Genomic DNA, 23,010 nt, shown 5'->3' with positions numbered 1-23,010 from the left:
CACCCCCCCCCCCCCACCCCCCAAAAAACTGGCCCAATGGTTTAAAACCAGCCACAAATACCATGGTTTATTCTCTCCATCCCTCCAGCTACAAACATTTCTGGAAATAATGTTATTTCTATAGCAGTGCTCCACATAATGCTCAAAGAAATCTTTGTTGATATTTTAATTGCTTGTCATATTAATTGCTTGAGGTGCAAGGTCTTTCTGAAGAAGTAGTCCTTGTTTTTTATTTATACTATTGCAAGGTTATCAGATTGCAGAGGATTGATCCAAGACATCATCTTTGGTGTAGAGAATTTAGACATGGTTTGAAGTTAGTTTGTTCTTTCTTCATGTAGCTGGAGCTTGTTTCTTAGTTGCTCAATGTCTGTTCATCTGTAGAACTTGTAAACAAATCCATTGTCTTGCAGTGGAATGCTTCCTGCCGGGCAGCCCTTGGGACAGATTCACCTCACTATACGCTACGCCTCCCTCAGACAGTCTCTTGTCGTATTCATCAATGCATGCAGGTAACACTTAAGAATCCGATTTTTTTGCAAGAATTGTATGTTGTGTAGAACTTAAATATTTGTTGTGGACTATCGTTTTTTTTCCGTGTCGGGAGTGACTTGAGAAACTGCAAGTCACTTCAGGTGTGGGAGAATTGGCCATCTGCAAGGACGCTGCCCTGGAGACTCCCAAATGTTTTACAACCCTGTGGGAGGCTTCTCTCATCTGTAAGCTCCAACTTCTCATGCAGAGACACGAGGGAAGCCTGAGTAATGGTTTCAAAATGCCTTTTATAGATATACTGACACTTCTGTCTGAAGTTCAACATTTTCAAACTTCTGCTTTGCAACATAGAGTGGCCCATATGTGACATGCAACATTGGCCATGGATCTTCTCCACTCCCCTCTTTGCCATTGCACCATCCACACCATTGAGGCAAATGGTTCTTGTAATTATTGTAATGGCAGAACCAGTGGTCCTCAGCAACTGTTTGTTACAGTTACCATTCTGCAAATATTCCAAAAGTAAACTTGCACCATCCACTTTAAGCCTTGACCAGCAGCTCTGTCTTTTGTGATGATGCATCATGATATTCTGTTGTCTAGCAACCTTGACTATATAGAATATTTTTTAAAAATGTATAATGAATATGACATTGTTTACTGTCCCACAGAAATTTGACACCCTGTTCACGGCAAGGTGCACATCCATATGTCCGCATCTACTTGCTGCCAGATAAAAGATGGGCAACCAGAAAGAGAACTACCATCAAGAAAAGAACGCTGAATCCTCACTATGATGAAAAGTCAGTACTGTTAAGAATTAGCTATCCTGAAACCTCCATGTTTCATTTTCCAGCCACACAGATATTATTCAGAAGTGTACAATGAGAAGCCAAGAACAATGACCCTGTCCTTCCCCATTACTTTATTTGTATAATTCTCACTTTTTTTAATGCAGCATTTAGAAGTCTAAAACATTGTTTTTCATCATGATTTTTGCGATGGCAGTAAAGCTGTAATTTCTTTATTTGGTATCTATTACACACGTTTTCTATCTTTATTTTTAGATTTGAATATTTTGACACTTTGGAAGAAATTAAGAAACGAGCTTTAGACATTGCAGTGAAAAACAGAAAGCCATTCATTTCACATGAAAGAAAAGAACTTGGGAAGGTAAGACACTGTTTTGAAAATTATGAGGGAAATTAATGAGTGAAATTAATTATATGTGAAAATTCAACCTGCATTTTGCAGTAGAGATTCCTGTGTTTTTAGACATAAGGATCTCTGCATGAAACATCTACCTGGCTATTTCGGTGCCTCATTTGGTATCTCATTCATTCAAAACTCTATTTGATGTTGAACAAATATATATTTCACGTTATAACAGGGAAATTATTTAAAAGACAGGGAAGAATGTGCGGCAGGAGAAAAGAGGTCCATGCTTGCATTCTAATGATAGCTATAAAATCAATATTAGCTTGGCAGTTTTGAGCCCAGTAATCTTGCTTGATATCTGGTTTATATATTTGAAACTTAAATTATTATTAGATCACATTCACTATACTGATTGCTTTCTTAAATGCTGTTTTTCATTTTGGCTTTTTTCAAAAGGTGCTGATTGACTTGTCAAAGGAAGACTTACTGAAGGGCTTCTCACAATGGTATGTTTAAATTAGGAACATCTACAAAAGCATCAATAGCTACAGAGTGTTTAAGGCTATAGTATAGGAGGTTTTCTCATACAAAGCTACTACAAGATGAGATGATGACGGAACCAGGAAGAGGGAACTTAGTTGGGTGCAAATAAACAGGAAGAAACCCATCTTGCATATAGTTGCTTCTTTTTAAATGTTTTTCTTCTTCCAAAGGAATCACAGAGACAATGATCCACTTTATAGTGTGTGACAAAATGGGGAGTGTGTGTGAGGATGGATGCCTTTCCCATTTAAAGTTTGCTTTAGATCGGTCCCTTTATAGAAGTGGTTGTCAACCTGTGGGACCCCAGATGTTTCGGTCTTCAACTCCCAGAAATCCTAACAGCTGGTAAACTGGCTGGGATTTCTGGGAGTTGTAATGTAAATATCTCATATGCAGGGTGTATTTTTATTCACTGGACCAACTTTGGCACAAATACACAATACGCCCAAATTTGAATACCGGTAGGGGTGGGGGGATTGATTTTATCATTTGGGAGTTGTAGTTGCTGGGATTTATAGTTAATCTGCAATCAAAGAGCACTCTGAACCCAGCCCACAATAGATCTGAAACAAACTCAGGAGCCGCCCTGAGTCCCTTTGGGTGAGAAGGGCGGCATATAAATGATGGAAATAAATAAATAAATAAACTTAGCACACAGACCCAACATGGCAACTGTGAATACTGGTGGGATTTGGGGATGATTGACCCACAATTTTGGGAGTTGTAGTTCACAGGCAGAGAGATCTTCAGCCTTCTCTACCAAAGGTGTTCCTAATACTATCAGAATTTTGTGTTTTCTGATGCTCTTTGGCAACCCCTCTGACGCCACCCCCCGTGACCCCCCGAGGGGTCCCGACCCCCCAGATTGAGAAATGCTGGACTATGGGGTATCATGATATCAAAAACTGGCTCATATCGGGATTTTCTTTTCTCAGGTACCAACTGACAATGAATGGACAACCTTGCAGCTGATATCTAACATCTGAAGAACAAAGGAATCAAGTGTATATATGTATATTTTGTACTTTTAAGAGTGCCACCAAATGACTTTTTAGATTTTTATATTTAAATTGCACTATTAAGTTATTTAATTAACATGGGATTTAATACTCCCATGTAGAATATTCTGTTGTAACTTCCAAGTGCCTTTCTTAGTAACAGTCCCAACTCTTGATCTGAGTTTGAGAACACAACAGAAATTACATACTCAGGAATAAGCTCCCATGTTTACTACTGTTTGTGTATTGGTGACATTTATGAAGGTCTACTATGCAGGAACTAGTGCTGCTAGTACACTAGGAAACAGTGCAGAAGCACTGCACACACTAAACGTTACTCCAACATTCTCTCTAGGCATTGGAGCTGAGATGGAGAGAACACAATGTTCTGTAGTGCCTAAGAGTAAATATATTAAGACTCATTGTATTTAAGTTGCATCAAGTTTTCTCTGTCTAGCCAGGATCCAGCCTCCTTTCTGCCTGGCTGCAAATTGAGACAACTACTGCAGGTGAACTTTCACGGCAATCCTGGACTTTTTTAAAGAGTCCTTTTTTTCCAGGCAAATACCAGGAGTTATAGGGGAAGAATGGTTGGTGGATATACAGCATCAGCCATCCCACCAACTGCTCTTCTGCTGTCAAATTAATTGGGGCACTTTTTATGTGCCTGGGATCATTAGGTAGATAGAAGGGACAAACCCATGGCAATGTGTGGTGGTTTGAATGATTGCAGAGATTGCATTACTCCGACTCTTCGTATGCAGCCTTCCTGATCATAGCTGCTTTGAGAGTCAGAGTGAAAACACTGTGAAGTACAAGTCTTATGCTACTTAAACCAGAGAAAAAGAATATACAGTTCTCAAACTTTTAAATCTAGATGTAATTAATGTTTATAATGAATAAAGTGAGTCATGAAACTTCTGCATGTTCAGAACTTTGACTTTAGTGATAATTCAAGACTAAATATATTGCATAGGTAAAACATTTTCAGAGCAGAGATTTCATTAGATGATGGTGTCAAAAAAACTCCCAAGAATGAGTTAAAATATTTTAATTAAAATAGTTAAAACACTATACATAAGAGGTAGATACATTTTATAACTTTTATGGATGGCTTACGTTATTGGACTTTTCCTTTCAGCCTCTGCACAGCAGGTACTATATCTGTCAGATTTCTGACTTCTGAAACAAAAACAATGCTTTTGTATAAATTACACCCCTTCAGAATAAATTATCAGCTAGTTATAGCTTTCCAGTCAAACCAGGGAGGGATTGGGAAGCAATACTTCTATACATTTATTGAATTGCACCTTACATACACTGAAAATAGAAGACTTCATAGCTAGACTGAGAGGAACAGGAACTCACTGCTACCAAAATGTCCTACAGCTACACTGAAAATTTATAAGGAGTAGTCATTAGTGCCTTTGCAGCTTAGAAAATATCTAACAATATAAATACACAGTGCTTGTACATAAACGTTGTCATGAAGTCAATTCCAACCTGATTTTTTTATCTGAGACAATGTGGGTAAAGTAGCTAACCCTGCATAGGTTACCTGTTTGAAAAGGACAGTTTTATAGAAGAAATCTGAAAAGTACTGAGCTAGTGTTACAGAATCACTAAGTAAAATATGGTTAAGGCAGACTGGACTTCTAAGAAAATGCTGTGCATGCCTCTCTATTTATACAATATGAGGAGAGAGTAACTAGCTAGATAGTACTTTACACACAAATAGAAAAACTAATTTCATTCCTAGCTAAGTGATCCTCTTTGCCTGCGTGCCTTCTCAGCTATCCATATCCCTGCTTTCCAGGTCTGAAATGTTTTAGCAATTGTGTATGTTACAGAAATGCAAACTTACCTAGAATGCGAAGCAGGTCTTCAGTAAGAGCTTGAAAGGCTGGAAAGAAGTGGTCATGTTCTTCTAACTTGTAGATAATGCTGAAAAACATCAATCATAGCAAACATTTATTTACTAGCAGTTTCCTTCTCTAAAACAATCTCAGTGATCTCCAAACCAGTAGATTTTGTTCCTTCCACCTCTTCATACTATTATTTATCAGAAATCCTTAATTACAGATTACATATCTCTAGCAACAATGTTCTATATCTAAAACTGGTGAGAATCACCACTTTCCCAAATTTAGGTAAACTCATTAATCTTGCAGTTGCTTTTTACAGCTTTTATTGATTGTTCCTACACTAGGCTTTAACTTCACTATATATGCATTCTATGCCATTTGCCACAGAAAGCAGGGCATGTGTGAAAAAACTTGTCTAAGACCCCTTCTACCCTGTCCTATATCCCATTAACCAATCCCAGATTATTTTATTATTTATTTCCAGTATTTATATTCCGCCCTTCTCACCCTAAAGGGTGCTCAGGGCGGATCACAATGCATATACATGGCAAACATCCAATGCCATTATTAGACATACAGAAAACATACAGACAGACAGTAGAGGTAATTCAACATTTTCCAACTTCCGGCTTTAGGAGGTTATGCTCGATTCCGGCCACGGGGAACTGTTGCTTCATCCACTAAGACACCAAGTCCTTTTTTGATTGTAGTATTTCCTCCTTGCTCTTCACTCGCCGGCAGTTTTACAGTTTCGTAAATTAAATTAACCTCCCCACATTAAGCAGTCCCTAATTATCTCTACTCACAGCTGCAGTTGTTTTCAAACTACTTAGGTGGACAGTAAGCTATGCTATTAAATGGTTGGGTGCTCAATTCGACACGGGCTTCGAACTCATGACCTTTTGGTCAGCAGTGATATATTGCTGCTGGCTATTAACCAGGTGCGCCACAGCCCAGCCCTTAACCCATACTATATGGTAATGAAGACTCATATAATCCAGTTCAAAGCAGATAATCTGGGATCAGATCCTGGAATATAGGGTGTGTAGATCCAGCCTTAGTTTCATCCTTCCCTCCTCCAGTTTCTCTCTCATTGCTACTGCCCTGGAATAGGTTGCACAACATACATTTTGGTGGTCAATAAAGGATATTTCTAATTATTATTAAGGTCCATTCAAACAGATGGTTCTTTGCAGAGAATACAGGGAGAAATCAATATCCTAATGTGCTTGTAATCTAGAAACTGATGTAAGGGTTAGGTAGGTGGAAATAAAGACTAGCAAATCACACTGCAATTAGCCTGAAACAAATGGGTTATACCAAAGCCTTCACAGAAAAGTTTTGGAAGAAGGAATCTGCTGATAGAAATAACAATGAATAGAAATCTGAATGGCTATAGTTCAAAGGCTACTATTGAACAAAGAGGTAGGTTGGCATACCTCTCGATGTCCTGCGTCCCCAGCAGCTGCTCTATCTGCCTGGTCACATCCTTGTTAAACAGGCTGCAGAGCTTTCCAACAGTGTTCACTAGGACACTGGGAGGGGTTGAAGCATCTAGGAAAAACAGCACCACATCATTTACTAGGGCAGAGGCATCTAGTCCAACCCTGTCACTGACTTTATTAGTGCAGTAGCTAAACAAACATTTTAAGTGGTTGCGGACATCAATATGCAAACCATTACAAGATTTCATTTTAGTGTTGCAAACATACTCACACACCCCTGCCTCAAAGCAGGTTTTAACAGAGGAAAAAGCAACAAAATCATACCTAGTTCCAAGAGATCACGTAGGTTTCTCATAGCATTGGTCATCTCGCCAAGTTTTGTGTAAACTTCATTCATCCGAGGGTAAATCCCATTCAAAGAATTCACATCAAACAGCTTTTGAAAATGAGAGACAATTGCATACAAGGTGTGTTGGGAAGGCACATTACTCTTCTACAGGATGCCGGAGAAGAAAAAAGAAATAACAAGACTAATTTTTAATTTTGATTACAGTAAACGTGATGATCTAGAAATCTCTAAGAGATAGAGAAATACATGGGGTGGGTTTACAAATAGACAAAGTAGAAAACATTTTCTAAAAAAACCCCAGAGAAACTTAATTGAAGCCATTTTTCAAAACTAAGGATCAAACTAACAAAACCATCTACAGTATCAAATATGTTTTATTTACATATGTCTCATTACATAAATAAATGAATAACCATGTTTTTGCGCTGAAATAAAATATAGGGCTTCATACTAACATATGAAACTAAAGCCTAAGCCTAAATGTGTGAAGGAGAGGCAGAACCTTTGGAAAAAATGTACCTTTTCCTCATTGTCTACTTCTTCAGAGATTTCATCTACTAAGCACTGAAGGTCTTCAACTCTAACATGTTCATTGTCATCCTGCAGAGCTACTGTATGCCAAGGTACTAATTGCAGAAGCAGTTTTTTCAGGGATCTGTGTAAGTTCTTGAAAAAACAAACATCATGGTCAGAGAACAGCAGAGCCCCCATCTTATATTTGGGTCTTAACCCATGGGCCTAATTCAACACAAGGCATCTGACTAAATCTTTTTCATCAATTAGACTGGGAGATTAGATCTCTCCTCTCCCCACAGCAGCCCTGCAAACTGCTTTGGAAGACTGGGAAAACCATTTTCTAGGCAGGGCCGAGAAACACAAGATGGAGGATGACAAAAAAACAAAACTAAACTAAAATCACTGCATTGAAACCAAGAACCACCATGATGGATCTTTAGATTACAGATTGGGAGAGGCCTAGATTCTGAAGGATTCTACAGTATAAAAAAACCAATATTTTTGTACAAAAATAAATTCTAGATAGTGGAAGATGTCCCTATTTTAAAAGAATGCAAGATTTAAAGCACAGATAGTACCTTCAGAGCCATTAGCTGGTCTGCCCACATTTCGACTGTAAGAGGAAGATGCTCAAATCCACATTCCTGTTCATTCTCTGTGATACAACTTCGCGGTAACCCTTTCCTTTGCATATGCATCACCAAAGGAGCTCTTCTTGGACTTCTAATAATTGAGTCAATGCTCAATAACACCTTTATGTAAATGTTGGTCAAAACACACATCAATATATAAAAAAAATCAGACTCCATTTTTTTGCAAACCTCATTACTCATATATCAAAACAACAAAAGGTCCAGTCCCATGTATGTTTACATGGACATTGTAACCCACTGAGTCGCAAGAGACTCTTATTTAGCTGCATTCTTGGCCTGCAAAAACACAATAGTCTGTATTTCATTTAACAGCATGCAGCTATTTTTCAGAGACTAAAAATTACACAGTTTTCGTTTCTCACTTTATATGAGTGATCTACTTATTTAAGATATATTGCAAGCTGGCACTTTCTGCTGGGGTCCTGAGTTTGTAGTAATGTGGACAAACAAGGTAATGTGACACACTGTATTCCACTGGATCTCAAGATTTTTTTTTCTTCAGTTTGCTTTTAGCTGTCTTTCTGCATGTCGAGATACAGATATAACTGTACTCCTGCCTGTCAGAGGCATATCACCAGAAAAATTAAAACTGTTATTACTAAGGAAATAGACGTAAGACTGCAATCCTGAACATCTGCTTTATTTCAAACACATATGCAGAGGAATGCTGCAAATCTGAACAAGTTTTTTTAAATCATGGAACTGACAATACACTAGTGGTTGGGGAAATTATTACAATGGGCAAATTCAGAAATAGAATCAGGTCATTTTGTTTGTCACAATTAAGTGAATCCACCAAGGAGGGCCATCTTCCTCCTTTCTCACATTCTTTTCATCATCACCTGTTTACTCCTCCCAGTTAAAAGTTAACATCGAACTACTGCCTGTCTTGCAATCTCTGTAGCTGTTTGCCCAAGATAACACACAACAATGGTTTAAACTGGAAATAGAGATAGGAAACCAATGGATTTTGCTTCTGACTGTAGAGCAGCTGCACCCCCTCAAGATATATGGACTCCAGATTTACCTCTAAATTAAAATGCTATATATATTATGAAGACTTTCTGAAATAACATTCTACCTACCTGCAAATATTTTCTGGAAACTTCCTGTAGTTGGTCTCCTCCTGCATTACATGCAAGTTCTCTGTTTTCTTTGGTGTTTTCTTCTTCAATGTTCTCATGTGACCTTTGGAACAAAAATTTTAATTATTCAAACTAAAATTGCTTGAGAGGCTGCTAAAGAACATCAGTATCCTCTGCAATCTCAGATCCCTCTTTTGTCATTTTGCATGTGTCTTTGAGAAGGCATGGACTATGAAGATATCCACAATATATAGGGATAATATTAGGACATCCTATGGTACCCTTGGGCCTATTCTTCAACAAAGCTTTTCAGAACCTCATTATCACTAGACCACTTGCAGTTTACATGGTTCTGTTCTCTTTTTTAAATTCTGCTTGCTCCCAGTTAAAAAAAGAATCATATTTCTGAGCTGCCCCTAACTCATTTGTCATAAAAACAGTTCTAGCATTCACATTTGATGAAAATTAGTTACCTGATGCTCTTCAGTGTTTTCTCCAACTTCTTCACTTGGTGTTTGTAAAACCTTAACTCTTGCACAGTTGGTCTACAGGGAAGAAAATATTTAATATAGAATAAAGATCATATTACTAGCAGTGAAGGTCATCCATTATTATAGTTATATAGTTCAGATATTACAGATTACTCATGAAAGATTACTTGCTGCTTTGCCACATTTGAGAATCAAAGTTAAGAAAACAGCCCACTCACTCACCGGATCTCCATCTCTTTCTTCAGATGTATATTTTCATGTAACAGCTGTTCATTTCGGGCTTTAGTCTCTATTATCTGAGTCTGAAAAGACTTTAAAACATTTATTATAAAATGCTGTCATACATAGAAACACAAGATTAATGTCATCATCTCACTGGTCCTCACAATGAATTGACTAGGCAAATAGATGAACACACAAAGTCAAAGATGGGAGAATGCTGCACGATGCAAACAATATCCCCAACTCAGCTCATGCTGTCAAACATAACCAACAACCAAAACAGAAGTGGCATACTTTTATCATGAGAGGTGTGCACTGATGGGGGCAGGTGGCACAGGATTGGAGATTTTGATAAAGAAAATAACATATCAAAAAGACTTGAGAAGTCTGCACCTGTAGCCTTACTCCTCCTCTCAAACATGGAGCCTTTCCTCCTTCATTTTGCCCTCAGCCGCTTTTCAAAGAGACTTCAAAAAATTAAGTTGTGTGTCACCTGCATCAATCTGAATTGGCCATATTATGGCAAAGGGCCTGGGCCTCCAGAATGTTGAGAGTAGCTGCTTTAGAGAGAACAGCCATGTCTTAGGCTTTCAAAAACCATGATGTTCAGATAAAGGGGAGAAGAAGTGAGATTTAATAAAGAAAATTAAGAGAAGCAAGTTGAATGAGGATGAAGAGCAAGTAAAGAGAATCTTGATTGGTGAAAGATAATATAGAAAGGAAATGTGTTTGTAGCATATTTACTGTGCTTCCCATTTTGCAGTGGGGGAAGAGAACAGGGAAGTCTTGTCTCCAAAGTATTTATCTACAGGTATAAAGCAGTATGAGAACAGCACCAGGAATGGAGGGCATTCAATAACCATCGGCAAATGCCTTTGTCTTCAGAAGGCTTTCTACATAAATAATTGGCCAACTGAAAATGTTTGCTTTTATCCCTAGCAGTTTTATCTCATGTGGAGCAGTTTCCACATGAGCATTTGTCTCACCATGAGCAAAGCTTTGTAATTAGCTGTGGCATCCATGTTCTTCAGGAATTCTTCCTCTTCTTCCTCTTTTCTGCCTTCTGTATGATTGGGGCTTCTCTTATATTTACTATGAGAAAAACCAATATAAAATGAAGTCCATTTCAATGAAAAAGCAATGGTAAAAAATAAAAATCATGATTATGATAATCATCAACATCATTATTAAAGTGGCGGCAGGCAAATAGAAAGACTGCACTACCAGGGGCATTAATTCAATCACAACCCTGAGTTTGCAAGACCTGTGCAGGGTGTTTTATGACTCTCATGGATAGGTTTGGTATAAGTTGTCAACTTAGTGTCAAATAGTGAACGGCAACAACATAAACCCTTCAACAAAAACACATTAAAAATGGTACATCTGTACATCACCAATACAATATAACTTGATTTATATCAATGACTTTTCCTACCTTAGTTCTTTTCTGATTTGGTTGATCTGCGACTCATAGGAATCTATTAGGCAACAAATCCTGCAGAGATTTAAAAAGGGGGAAGGTTTTCTAAGGAACTCTTCTGCAATACTTCTGATCTAGTCTTAAGTTTTCCTGGGCTTTTGCTGGCCAGCTGGATAGTGAGAGAAAAATTCCAGAATCTCCAAACAGAACTCGGCACCCTTAGCCCACCAGACCCTATATCTCCTAAATCAAACAATTGCAAAGCCACCATGGCATTTATGAGAATATTTTTAAAAAATAGGATCCAAGAGAGAGGGAAAATACAAATGAAAAGACTATTTGTCTGTAAAGAAACAAAATGCAATGGTGAAAGAGACAGCATCCATTCTGCTACAGGTAAAGTGGTCCAACATACAACATGTCCCAGCATGCCCTACAATGCTAACTCGTTTCCAAATGAATTAATTCTTAACATAATAATCAGAAGTATTTAAACTGCAAAAAAACTGACCTTTTTATAAATGTGACATATTCTCGGTGTTATGAAAACTGTTAAAACTGTATAGATTTACTCACTGTTGATCCAAGGGAGTTCTTGGAGCTTGCTTGCAAAACTGGCGCAACATTTTTTTCTGCCTAGTAAGACGTTGGTGATCCTCTGTGCCTATCCTGGAAAGCTCCTTTTCCAAATAGACAATGGTCTCTTCTCGTTCTCGTAATTTCTCAGATAGTTGGTTGTACTTCATCTACATGCAGAAAGATGGAGAGAGAATCACAGGCACAGAATAGTTCTTGGAGAACTAATGACAGATGACAATGAATTTGTAGATTTGAAGAACTCTCCCACCTTCTAGGAAGGAATAATTCATTTTATGTTTATGGGGTTTTTTAAGTAAAAAAAAAAAGGTTTTCCTCTGACATTAAGTCTAGTCATATCTGACTCTGGAAGTTGCTGCTCATCTTTATTTCTAAGCCAAAGAGCCCGCATTGTCCATAGACACCTCCAAGGTCATGTGGTGGCATTACTGCATGGAACGCCATTATCTTCCTGGCAGAGCAGTACGTATTGATCTACTCACATTTGAATGTTTTTGAACTGCTAGGTTGGCAGAAGCGGGAGCTCCCCCCGCTCCCCGGATTCGAACCGCCGACCTTTCAGTCAGCAAGTTCAGCAGCTCAGCAGTATAATCCGCTGCGCCACCAGAGGCTACCTGCATGCATATTCAAAGTGTTCATGAGAGCTTGCATAGCACAGTAATTTGAATGTTAGACTATGACTCTGGAGACCAGTGTTTGAATCTCTATTCTGCTATGGATACTCAGTGGGTATCACACTCTCCCAACCTCAAAGGCAGGCAAAGGCACCCCCGCCCCAACAAATCTTGCCAAGAGACTCATATCAGGGTTGCCTTAAGTTTGAAACAGCTTGATGGCATATAACAAACAACACATTTGAAGTGTATCACAAACTAAGTCAAAATGTTCTGTTGTAACTCTTTCATGGTACCAATTATATTATTCATGCTCCTTGAAGTGGGAAGCAAAGTGTACTACCCATATGTGGCAGCAGAGATACAATCTGCAAGAGCTCTGGAGAAGGCACCACCTGCTATAGGATGGAGGCACCCCCACATACCTGGGATAAGCAGAAAGGTGAGAGTGAATAATTTTGTGAGTGAGGAGCATACCATCAGGTAAGGAGCAGATTGTTTCTCTTCTTGGCCAATTCTACACACAGCCAGCTATTCAGCTATTTTGTTACTGCCTTACTCTAAAAGGTCATCAAAACCAAAAATACAGGTAACAAGTGCTATCTACAATGAGGTGGTGGTGGAGAATATATGGTTACCACCTCTACTTCCAGAGGTGGCCTGCTTTCCTATCCCCTTTTTGGGGAGTGGAGGAATGATTAGTTTGCTGCTCCCAGGGAATCACCTCACCAAGCTTTTTGGTCAGGCTGTCCATGATAACTTCACAACAGCAGCAGCAGCAACATCAACAATAATAAATCCAAAATAAAAGGGATACATCTTGTGAATGACAGATCTTGAAAGTTATAGTGAATAAAACTACCTGAGTAGTTTGCTGATCTTTCTGAAGTTCTTTGACTTGGTTGTGCTGCTGGGAAGCATTAGCTATAGACTCATCTTCCAGCTGACGTATTTTGTGTTTGATATTTTCTAAAATGATGTCCAGGTCATTGGCTCGTTGTTCCTGCCGAGAAGCCCGACTTCGCTCCAGGCGCAGTTCATCTCTAATGTAAAAAAAAAATCCCAGCAACCATTATAAAATTCAGTAAAATAGATACAAATCTAAGTATCATAGAAATCTTAATTTAGAAGACCACATGGGTGCTTTGTGTAGGCAAGGTCTCCTGCTGATCTCCTTGCCTGGTCTGGTTCTTGTTCATCACAAGACAGAAATGGATGAACCAGAGAAAAACATCAATCAGAATTTGGTGCATTCATAGAAGCTGAAACACAAAATAAGTTACAGTTTTATTCCTTCCTCAGTGAAGAATTAGGAGTACTGAATCATCAAGGCATGAAGATATGTGGACAAAACAGGCCTTTTGGTATAACTAGTATAAGTAGTAGGTGGAAAGAGAGCATGGAGCCTTTCCAAAATATCTCAGCAAAAGAAAAAAAGCAAAATACCTTTAAACCAGAACACAATGTGGAGTGCTTATGGTCAAGACTTAATGAAAATCAAGAATATTTAATCCACCATGGATTCAAATGTACAGAATACTCTACATTTGAATCTTGGGTGGGGAGCAAGCAGCTGCTTGCCTCTGCCTTTGAGGCAGCAGAGTTGCTTCACTTTGTAAAAGAAGGTTGGTGAGGCTTAACGCCACCTCTGCTGCTGCTGCCCTACACCATTTTTAATTGGTGCTTACTGTATAAACCTAGTGAAGCTTTGCGGTCCCTCTGCAAACCTCACAAGACTTATAAAAATGGCATAAGGCAACAGCAAGTTATGGCCATCTGGTGCGATGCATTCTTCAGGCTTCTCCATCTCCTGGAAACGCAAAGAATGCAGTGCAAGGGTTTACTATTGCCTCTGCTGCTTCTCAACGCCATTTTAATAGGTACTTGAATATGCTCACTTTATGCTATCTGCAGGAGGTCCTGGAAACACACTGTCACAGATCCCAAGGGTCCATTGTAATTAATTACATAAATATGGGCTACCTTATGCCCCATATGTTTAGGACTACAGTCTTCATCTCCCTTGATCATTGGCCTTGCTGCTGTTGATATGATTTGCACTCCAATACACGTAGAGGAAATTAGATTGCTTTCCTGTAATTTAAAACCTATGGTATATACTAGTATGCAAATTGAAATTTATTTTGACAAAAATCACCCAAAAAATCTGGATCAGTTTATACACATGTCAATGTTGGAATAGGCTCTCACCCCATTAAACCTCCCTTGATCAAATGGAAAAAGGAAAGACAGCCCTTCCTCATTTTCTCCTTCATCATCTTCCTTTTCAGCCTGAGTAGGATTTATAACAAATTCGAGAGGAGGTATTATGGGTGCCCGAGGTAGAAAAGACCAATGCCAGCCATGTTTACTGGATAAGCACTATACTCCTACTCGTATTAAAATGGCCACCACAATCTCTCTGCAGATAAGCTTATGTAAAAAGTTGTTACTAAACATAACTACCACTGCTCCACTCCACCTTAAGTACCTAAAATGTCTCTCCCACGTTGCTGATAAATTCTTCTTATGTCCAAAAAGGAGGTGAAGAAGGAAGGAAGGAGGCAGGGTAACTGGCCTCTTTGCACTGCCTTTGCACTAATCCCCTAATAGAGGTAGGTTGCTTTCTTTGCTCTTTTTCCTCCCTCCACCGCCCATTTTTGTCAGCTTCATTCTCATTATTTTTCTTAATTTATATGTATTTTCCTATCCATTATTTGAATAGATATATAGATATTTTAAAATCAACAATACCATCTTCCTTCCATTGTCACTCCTCAGATAAACAGATCCCCTCTTTCTCTTTAGCTCTTCCTAAATAATTTCCCCCATGGATTTTTAAAAAGAGAAGAAAAGATTTGTTTCTTCCAGGCCCCTAACTTTTACCCTCAGTTTATCCACGAGTCAGAGTCAAATCCATAAGTTTAGCCCACCAAACATGCCACTGACTAACACAAGAAGTACAACCATGCACGAGTATATATGGTACTATAAATATAAAATCATAAAATGGAAACATGAAAAACTAAGAATAGAACAGGGGCAAATACAGCCTCCTCTATGGATCAGAACTCTGCTCATTTCATCAATTAACTTCCCTAGAAGAACTCCTAAATCTTACCTTAGCTGGCGATTGTCTTCTATTAAGCCACGAACAATTTTCCGTTGACGCTCAGTTTCTTCCACTAATGTTGTTAATGCGTACCGAATTTCTTGTGAACACTGTCTGTTCATAACAATTTTATCTGTAAAGATTAAAAAGGAAATACCAAAGATGCTGATTACATGAATTACAAATTATAACATTTCACAAAGCAAGCAGCTGAGGCTGAGTAAATCACATCATATCAGAGGTGACTGTAATACAACAATGAGCTTAGTAACATCTCCAGATGGTCTGAACAAGAAAGCATTGTGTTCCTTTATGCCCGTTCGTACTTGCTGGAACCAACTGATGATGTCCTTTTAAGATCTGTTGTTGTTGTTGTTGTTGTTCTCTATCATGTGATGATCTTATCAAGAGGGGTTTTTTTGGCAAAATTTATTCAGAAGGGGGAAGTCATTTTCTTTATCTGGATTGGGTTGCTGTAAGTTTTCCGGGCTATATGGCCATGTTCCAGAAGCATTATCTCCTGACGTTTCACCCACATCTATGGCAGGCATCTTCAGAGGTCGTGAGGTCTTTTGGAAGCTAGGCAAGTGGGGTTTATTTATCTGTGGAAAGTCCAGGTTGGGAGAAGGAACTCTTGTATGTATGAGGCAAGTTTTTTTTTTTCGTGTCAGGAGCAACCGGAGTTGCTTCTGGAGTGAGAGAATTGGCCATCTGCAAGGACGTTGCCCAGGGGACACCCAGATGTTTTGATGTTTTACCATCCTTGTGGGAGGCTTCTCTCATGTCCCCGCATGGAGCTGGAGCTGATAGAGGGAGCTCATCCGCGTTCTCCCCGGGTGGGATTCGAACCTGGCAGCCTTCAGGTCAGCAACCCAACCTTCAAGTCACAAGGATTTTATCCCCTAGGCCACCGGAGGCTCCTATGAGGCAAGTGTGAATGTGCAGTTGATCACCTTGATTAGCATTTCTCCCAACCTGGACCTTCCACAGATATATAAACCCCACTTGCCTAGCTTCCAACAGACCTCACAACCTCTGAGGATGCCTGCCATAGGTATGGGTGAAACATCTGGAGAGAATGCTTCTGGAACATGGCCATACAGCCTGGAAAACACACAGCAACCCAGTGATTCCACCATGAAAGCCTTCAACACACATTAAAATACAGTTGCGCCTCCACATTTGCAGGGATCAGAGGCAAAATACCTCAATTTAAAAAAAAACTGCTAATAGAATCATAGAATCATATAGCTGGAAGAGACCTCATGGGCCATCCAGTCCAACCCCCTGCCAAGAAACAGGAAATTGCATTCAAAGCACCCCTGACAGATGGCTATCCAGCTTCTGCTTAAAAGCCTCCAAAGGAGGAGCCTCCACCACACTCTGGGGCAGAGAGTTCCAACTCTAGCATCCCCCCCACCCCCCCAAACCTGGCCAAATATATGCCACAGACTCTTTTCAGCCATGGCCACTCCCTTTCTGGGACACATCAATCAGAATTTAAAGGCCTTCCCCACCCAGCTGCTTCTTCCCCATTCACTCCTTCTCCTCTCCTGACCATCAGGGCACCATAGTCTCATTGCCCATCATCCTGTCAGAAGTCTTACATTGGTGGTGGAGAGTCAAAGGAAAGAGCAGGTGAAGAGGTGGATTAGAAGGAAATGAAAACAAATGAAAACTGTGGTGGAATTATGCACAAAGCAGTACAACAAGGAAAGGGAGGGGCTAAGGAAGAAAAGAAGAGGAAGGCATCAATTGAGAAAAGGGTTAAAATCTGAATGTTGCTTTGATGGGAGGGTGGGGAGGAGAGCAACGGAGGAAGGAGTTTAAAATCTTGATGGAGCTTTGCTGAGAAGATTGAGTGACTGGCACTGTTAGCAGAACAGCTGTGAAGTTGTGGGGCAGCACAAAGATTGGCATGAGGAGGTCCAGTTAATTAAACAACAGCTACAAATGTCTGAATAATCAAATCCTCAAAAGCGAAGTCTGCAAATGCGGGGGGTGGGGGTGGGGTGGGGGTGGGGGTGATTGCACCAGTAATCTCAGGGGCCTTCCACACAGTCATATAACCCAGAATATCTGGACAGAAAATCTCATAGTATCTGCTTTGAACTGGGTTATCTGAGTCCACACTGCCATATATTCCAGTTCAAACCAGATAACGTGGGATTATATTCAGCTGTATGGAAGGGCCCTTAGTCAAGTTCTAGATGAGCAGAAACAAGTCAAATTTATTATCTTCAAAAAATTGCAAAATGGTACAATACAACTGATAGGCAATTTATAGTTTCACTTCTTACAAAGCTTGCTCACCTGGTACCAAGGGTCTTAAGCCATGATGTCGCAGTAACTTATTTACATTTTCCCATTCTTCTTGCTACATTTGGAAGAAAACCGGGGGGGGGGGGGGGATCAATTTATTTACAGTATGGTATATTTCAATGCTAGACTACCAAAATAACATGAAACATAAATATGCTAGTGAAGGACTATAAACATGTTAAAACATTTTAAATTCCATGGTATGACTATAAACATGATAACCACCTTCTTCATTTAGCAATGTCACAAAATTCTTCTTGGTCAATTGTGAAAATTCAATTTTTATTTTTTTTTTCAATGTCAATACAAACATTTTTCATCCCACATTTTTATCCCACTTTCCCTTTTCCTCCCAACACTATTCTCTCACCATCAAATTGACAGTAAATATCTTAACCAATTAAATACAAGATGACAAAGGAGAAAGGATAAAAGCATAATTCAACACTGCTCCAAAATATTCCCCACCTCTAATCTCTTCAACAGGAATAACTGATCTGGATTATAGTAAGACACTGTAGAGAAGTCCAGGGTATTCACTGGAGAAGCCAGATGGGTAAAAAACTGCATCTTACCTCCTCTCTACTCCAAGAATCACTGGACATTGTTTCTGAGTAAGAATACCCTGCCACGGATCCTGACACAGCAAGCTACAGCCCTGGGAACTTTGAAAAAAAAATGAAATGGATTAAAGCTGCAGCTTGTATCTAACTACCATTATTAACAATTCAGAAACAACAGGACTACCTTTGCAGTCTTGACATTCTAATTTTGCATTAGTTTAAAATCCCATAAAAACAACTATAAAAAGAGTAGCAACTGAAACTGACTGCAAGCAAACAGTTTTATAGCATTTGTACAGGACTGGCACCAGATGTTTTATTGCCTGAGGAAAAGGAACAGGCCAAAATCTTGAAAGCACACAACTACATAAACCAGTGGTTCTCAGCCTATGGGTCCCTACATGTGTTGGCCTTCAACTCCCAGAAATTCTAACAGCTGGTAAACTGGCTGGGATTTCAGAGAGTTGTAGGCCAAAACACCTGGGGACCCACAGGTTGAGACCACTGACATAAAATTCAAATAAGGAATTGACTCCTGTTTCATACAAAAACCCTGGCAGTTAGCATCCTGCACACACTTAATAAATTTTCAGGAAGATGCTGTCAGATACACTTGCAGAAAAGTGTCTAGAGATTAGGAAGGTTTTTCTAAAGGTGAAATGCATTTTTAGGAATGATATCACACAAGTGACTTCTAGTAATCGGACCCAAGTGACCAGATTAAAGACAGGAGACCATTACCAGATATGGAATAAAGAAATTCAGCTAGTATACCTGGGCACACAATCATGTTTTGGCTGAAGTTCCCTCTTGTGCATAACTATTAAAGGCACAGGAGCCCTGTCCTATTTTTCACATGGCCACCTTTAGTTACCCAGAACATTTGACCAGATAACAATATACCTTTTATAAGCAAGCACTCGACTCTGAACATGTTTACATGTTTGTGAGCTCAAGATAATCATACTTGATTAGCATGTTGGTTTATTCTATTTTTCATATTTTCAGATATATGTTATCTTCTGAATTTGCAAGGCATGAGGGAAACTAGAATATTTACTAAATGCAAGTAGGATTGGCAGAGTGGAAATTGGAGAGGGCTCTTGTATCTTTTTGGCTGTGTTTGTTGTTATTACATGCCTTCAGGACGCTTTTAGATCTATGAGGATCTTTTTTTTTGTGTGTCAGGAAGGATTTGAGAAACTGCAAGACGTTGCACAGGGGACGCCCGAATGTTTTACCATCCTGTGGGAGGCTTCTCTCATGTCCGTGCATGAAAAGCTGGAGCTGACAGACAGGAGCTCACCCCGCTCCCCAGATCTGAAGTGTCAACATTTCAGTCAGCAATCCTGCCAGTACAAGGGTTTAACCCATTGCGTCCCCGGGGGCTCCTAAAATGGGGGTCCTAAAATGAACTGATCAGTGTTCTTTTGGTAAGATTAGTTCAGAGGGTATTTGCCACTGCCTTCCTGTGAGGTTGAGAGGTGTGACTTGCCCAAAATCACCCAGTGGGTTTCACAGTCGAGGATACAAACCCTGGTCTTCAGAGCTGCTCTCACTACTATCCTACACTGGTTCTCTCATGGCTGTTTCAAGATTTCTGCAGCGATTGTTACTTGGTTGTGTAAAAATCAATACCTTCAACACAATCATAAAACATTTATTAAATCTAGCTGTCATATTCTTTCCAGGTGCATGCTAAAATATTTTCATTTTCATACTCTTTTCAAGTATTTATCGTATCAGAAGTAAATTGAAGGTACTGTTATGATGTATTTAAAAACACAAAGTTAAACTTGGCATTATGCTAAATGTCCTTTGATCAGAAGCTGGCCACTTGGAGTGCCTCTGGTGTCGCTGTGAAAAGGCCCTCCATTGTGCATGTGGCAGGGCTTAGTCTGCATTGTAGTAAGTGGTCTGTGGTTTGCTCTTCTCTGCACTCGCACATTGAGGACTCCACTTTGTAGCACCATTTCTTAAAGTTAGCTCTGCATCTCATGGAGCGCAGCCTGTTTAGCGCCTTTCAAATCACCCAATCTTCTCTGTGTGCCCAGGAGGGAGTCTCTCATTTGCTATCAGCCACTGATTGAGGTTCTGGGTTTTCACCTGCCACTTTTGGACTCTCGCTTGCTGAGGTGTTCCTGGGAGTATCTCTGTAGATCTTAGAAAATGATTTCTTGATTTAAGGCATTGACATGCTATCCAAACAGAGGATGGGCCGGAGATATCAATGCCTTGGTTCTTTCGTTGCAGGCTGCTATTTCCTGGCGGATGTCAGGTGGCTAAACAGTGTAATTTCTCCAGCGGTGTGGAGCATAGGCATCCTGTTCAAGTGCATACTGTCATATTCTGTACGTACAAGGCCCATGGGAAATCAAAATGTTTACCAAATGCATCAAAACAACATCAACCGTGATTTTGTTTGTAAAACAATTCAAACAGTGTGCTTTGTGTAAACATTCCCAATGGAAATAAGGCTGAAGTAATCTGCAAAACAATAAAGTCTCCGAAGTTAAGTTGTGTTCATAGTAGAAAAGAGAATTTCAGCAGCTTTGTTGCCTGGTCCAAAAAAGGTTTGTTTAATCTAGTTTTCAGGTGTACTGTGTTCCCTCACTTATAGCTGGGGTTAGGTTCCAGGACCACCTGCAATAAGTGAAAATCTGTGAAGTAGGGGCATTATATTTATTTTAATATTTATACATTATTTTAGTAGTTATACACTATTTTAAGTCTTTATCAACCAATTGTGTGTTGATAAATCGCCTCCTTCTCCTCCCGTTGCCACTTGGGCTCCTTTTCTCTCCCTTTGGTTTCTCCTTCCTCAGGCTGTAAATTGTAATTTTTTATGATTTATAATAGTCTTTATTGAAAAATCGCGAAACAGCAAATCCGCGAAAAGTGAACTGCGAAGTAGTGAGGGAACACTGTATACTGTTATGTTCTGTACTTGAAAGGCCATGGTATAGCAAAATATTCATCAAGTGCTTTGCAAACACCATGCAATAAAGTCTCCCAAGGAGGGCTGACAGAGTGAAGCCTCTACAGGTGTTTTGGACTTGAAGTTGGGAGTTGAAGCCCAAAACACCTGGAGGGAGGGCCCAAGTTCGTCCATGCCTGCTGTAGAGGCTCCTGTGCCATTCATAGCTGTGTATGTAAAGAGAGAATCCCCTGGCTGTGTGACAACCATTCGACCAACCAAGGCTGCATCTCAACAGTAGAATGAGTGCAGCTTGGCACCATTCTGCCTGCCATGCCTCACGGCCATGGGATCCTGGGAGCTGTAGCTTGATGAGGCCTCAGCCCAGACCTTGCAGAACTGCATCTCCCTCCCTGCATGGAGCCAAGGAAGTTAAAGGGCTGTCAGGCTGCATCCATTCTAATCTGCAGCGTCGATGCAGCCAACCAGAGGCAGTTCGGTGCTTGCTTCTCAACATTCCCCCTTTCAATGCCTAATTCCCGGCTTAATCCGCATCATTCTCCTTTTCTTGCGGTACGTACCCCTGGGGCCTGGGCTCCCTGTCTCGGTCTCGGTGGCCGTTATAGGCGGGTCTTCAAGGAAGGAAGGAAGAAGGGAGGAGTGAATGGAAGGAAGGGGAAAGCAAGGAGGAGAGGCCCGCCCCAGGCTCCGCCCCAAGGAGGGCTCTGAAGGCATCTTTGTATTTCAGAGCCATCTGCATTCTTAGGTCAGTGGTTCTCAACCTGGGTCCCCAGGTGTTTTGGCCTCCAACTCCCTGAAATCCCAGCCAGTTTACCAGCTGGGAGTTGAAGGCCAAAACATCTGGGGACCCACAGGATGAGAACCACTGCCTTAGGCAAAGAGAAGTGGATGCAGTTGGACCCCACATTCACTGCCATGGCTCAGTGCTGTGGAGTCCTTGGTTTGTAGTATGGCAGGGTCCTTAGCCTTCTCTGGAAAGTTCAAATGCTGCCAAAGTGCACTCTTAAGGCACATTTCTGTATAGAGTTGGGTCAGCTCTACACTAGTAGGATGAATGCGGTTCGACACCAAAGCATGCTATGGCTGAATGCTGTGGAATCGTGGGAGTTGTAGTTTGATGAGGCCCCAGCCCTCTTCAGCAGAGAAGGCTCAAGGGATTGTCTCAAGAAATTGAAAACATGGATGTAGATACTGTATACTGTAAGTCACCCCGAGTCCCTTTGGGAAGGGGGGCTGGGATATAAATAAAGATTTGTTATTATTGGGTTGCTGTGAGTTTTCCAGGCTGTATGACATTCTCTCCTGACGTTTTGCCCACATCTATGACAGGCATCCTCAGAGGCTGTGAGGTCTGTTGGAAACTAGGCAAGTGGGGTTTATATATCTGTGGAAGGTCCAGGGTGGGAGAAAGAACTCTTGTCTATTAGAGACAAGTGTGAATGTTGCAAATTGCCACCTTGAGTAGCACTGAATAGACTTTCAGATTCAAAGCTTGCCTGATTCTTGTCTGGGGGAATAATTTGTTGGGAGTTATTAGCCGGCCCTGATTGTTCCATGTCTGGAATTACCCTGTTTTCTGAGTGTTGTTGTTTATATACTGTCCTGATTTTAGAATTTTTAAAAA

General features: G+C 40.2%; 2 protein-coding genes across 3 annotated transcripts in view; one reads left to right on the top strand and one right to left on the bottom strand.

The window, feature by feature from the left end:
* esyt3 (extended synaptotagmin 3) overlaps positions 1-4,115 on the top strand; it is a 45,818-nt gene extending 41,703 nt beyond the window's left edge. Inside the window, exons 19-23 of the mRNA XM_062974407.1 lie at positions 414-512; positions 1,167-1,298; positions 1,563-1,668; positions 2,110-2,159; positions 3,132-4,115. Of these exons, the coding sequence (XP_062830477.1) occupies positions 414-512; positions 1,167-1,298; positions 1,563-1,668; positions 2,110-2,159; positions 3,132-3,168 (424 nt within the window). The 3' untranslated portion in view covers positions 3,169-4,115. The remainder of the gene's footprint in view (positions 1-413; positions 513-1,166; positions 1,299-1,562; positions 1,669-2,109; positions 2,160-3,131) is intronic.
* Positions 4,116-4,230: 115 nt separating this feature from the next.
* cep70 (centrosomal protein 70) lies at positions 4,231-22,086 on the bottom strand. Of its 2 annotated transcripts, none has more exons than XM_008109289.3 (17): positions 21,947-22,086; positions 18,461-18,550; positions 17,877-17,940; positions 15,573-15,696; positions 13,314-13,494; positions 11,817-11,986; positions 11,256-11,315; positions 10,807-10,912; positions 9,821-9,909; positions 9,581-9,652; positions 9,108-9,210; positions 7,948-8,121; positions 7,373-7,519; positions 6,829-6,997; positions 6,499-6,613; positions 5,059-5,138; positions 4,231-4,376 (listed from the first exon to the last, which is right to left on the bottom strand). In XM_008109289.3, exons 2-17 carry the CDS (start codon positions 18,488-18,490, stop codon positions 4,315-4,317), a joined length of 1,746 nt encoding a protein of 581 aa, XP_008107496.1. In that variant the 5' UTR covers positions 18,491-18,550; positions 21,947-22,086; the 3' UTR covers positions 4,231-4,314. The 2 variants fall into 2 exon arrangements, with proteins under 2 accessions (XP_008107496.1, XP_008107501.1); XM_008109294.3 differs by lacking the exon at positions 21,947-22,086 and adding an exon at positions 18,633-18,827.
* Positions 22,087-23,010: the final 924 nt, after the last annotated feature.

Source organism: Anolis carolinensis, chromosome 1 (genome assembly GCF_035594765.1).
Source record: "Anolis carolinensis isolate JA03-04 chromosome 1, rAnoCar3.1.pri, whole genome shotgun sequence".
NCBI classification, from domain to species: domain Eukaryota; kingdom Metazoa; phylum Chordata; class Lepidosauria; order Squamata; family Dactyloidae; genus Anolis; species Anolis carolinensis.
The sequence above is the reverse complement of the archived record's forward strand: the minus strand, read 5'-3'. Positions and strand labels throughout refer to the sequence as shown.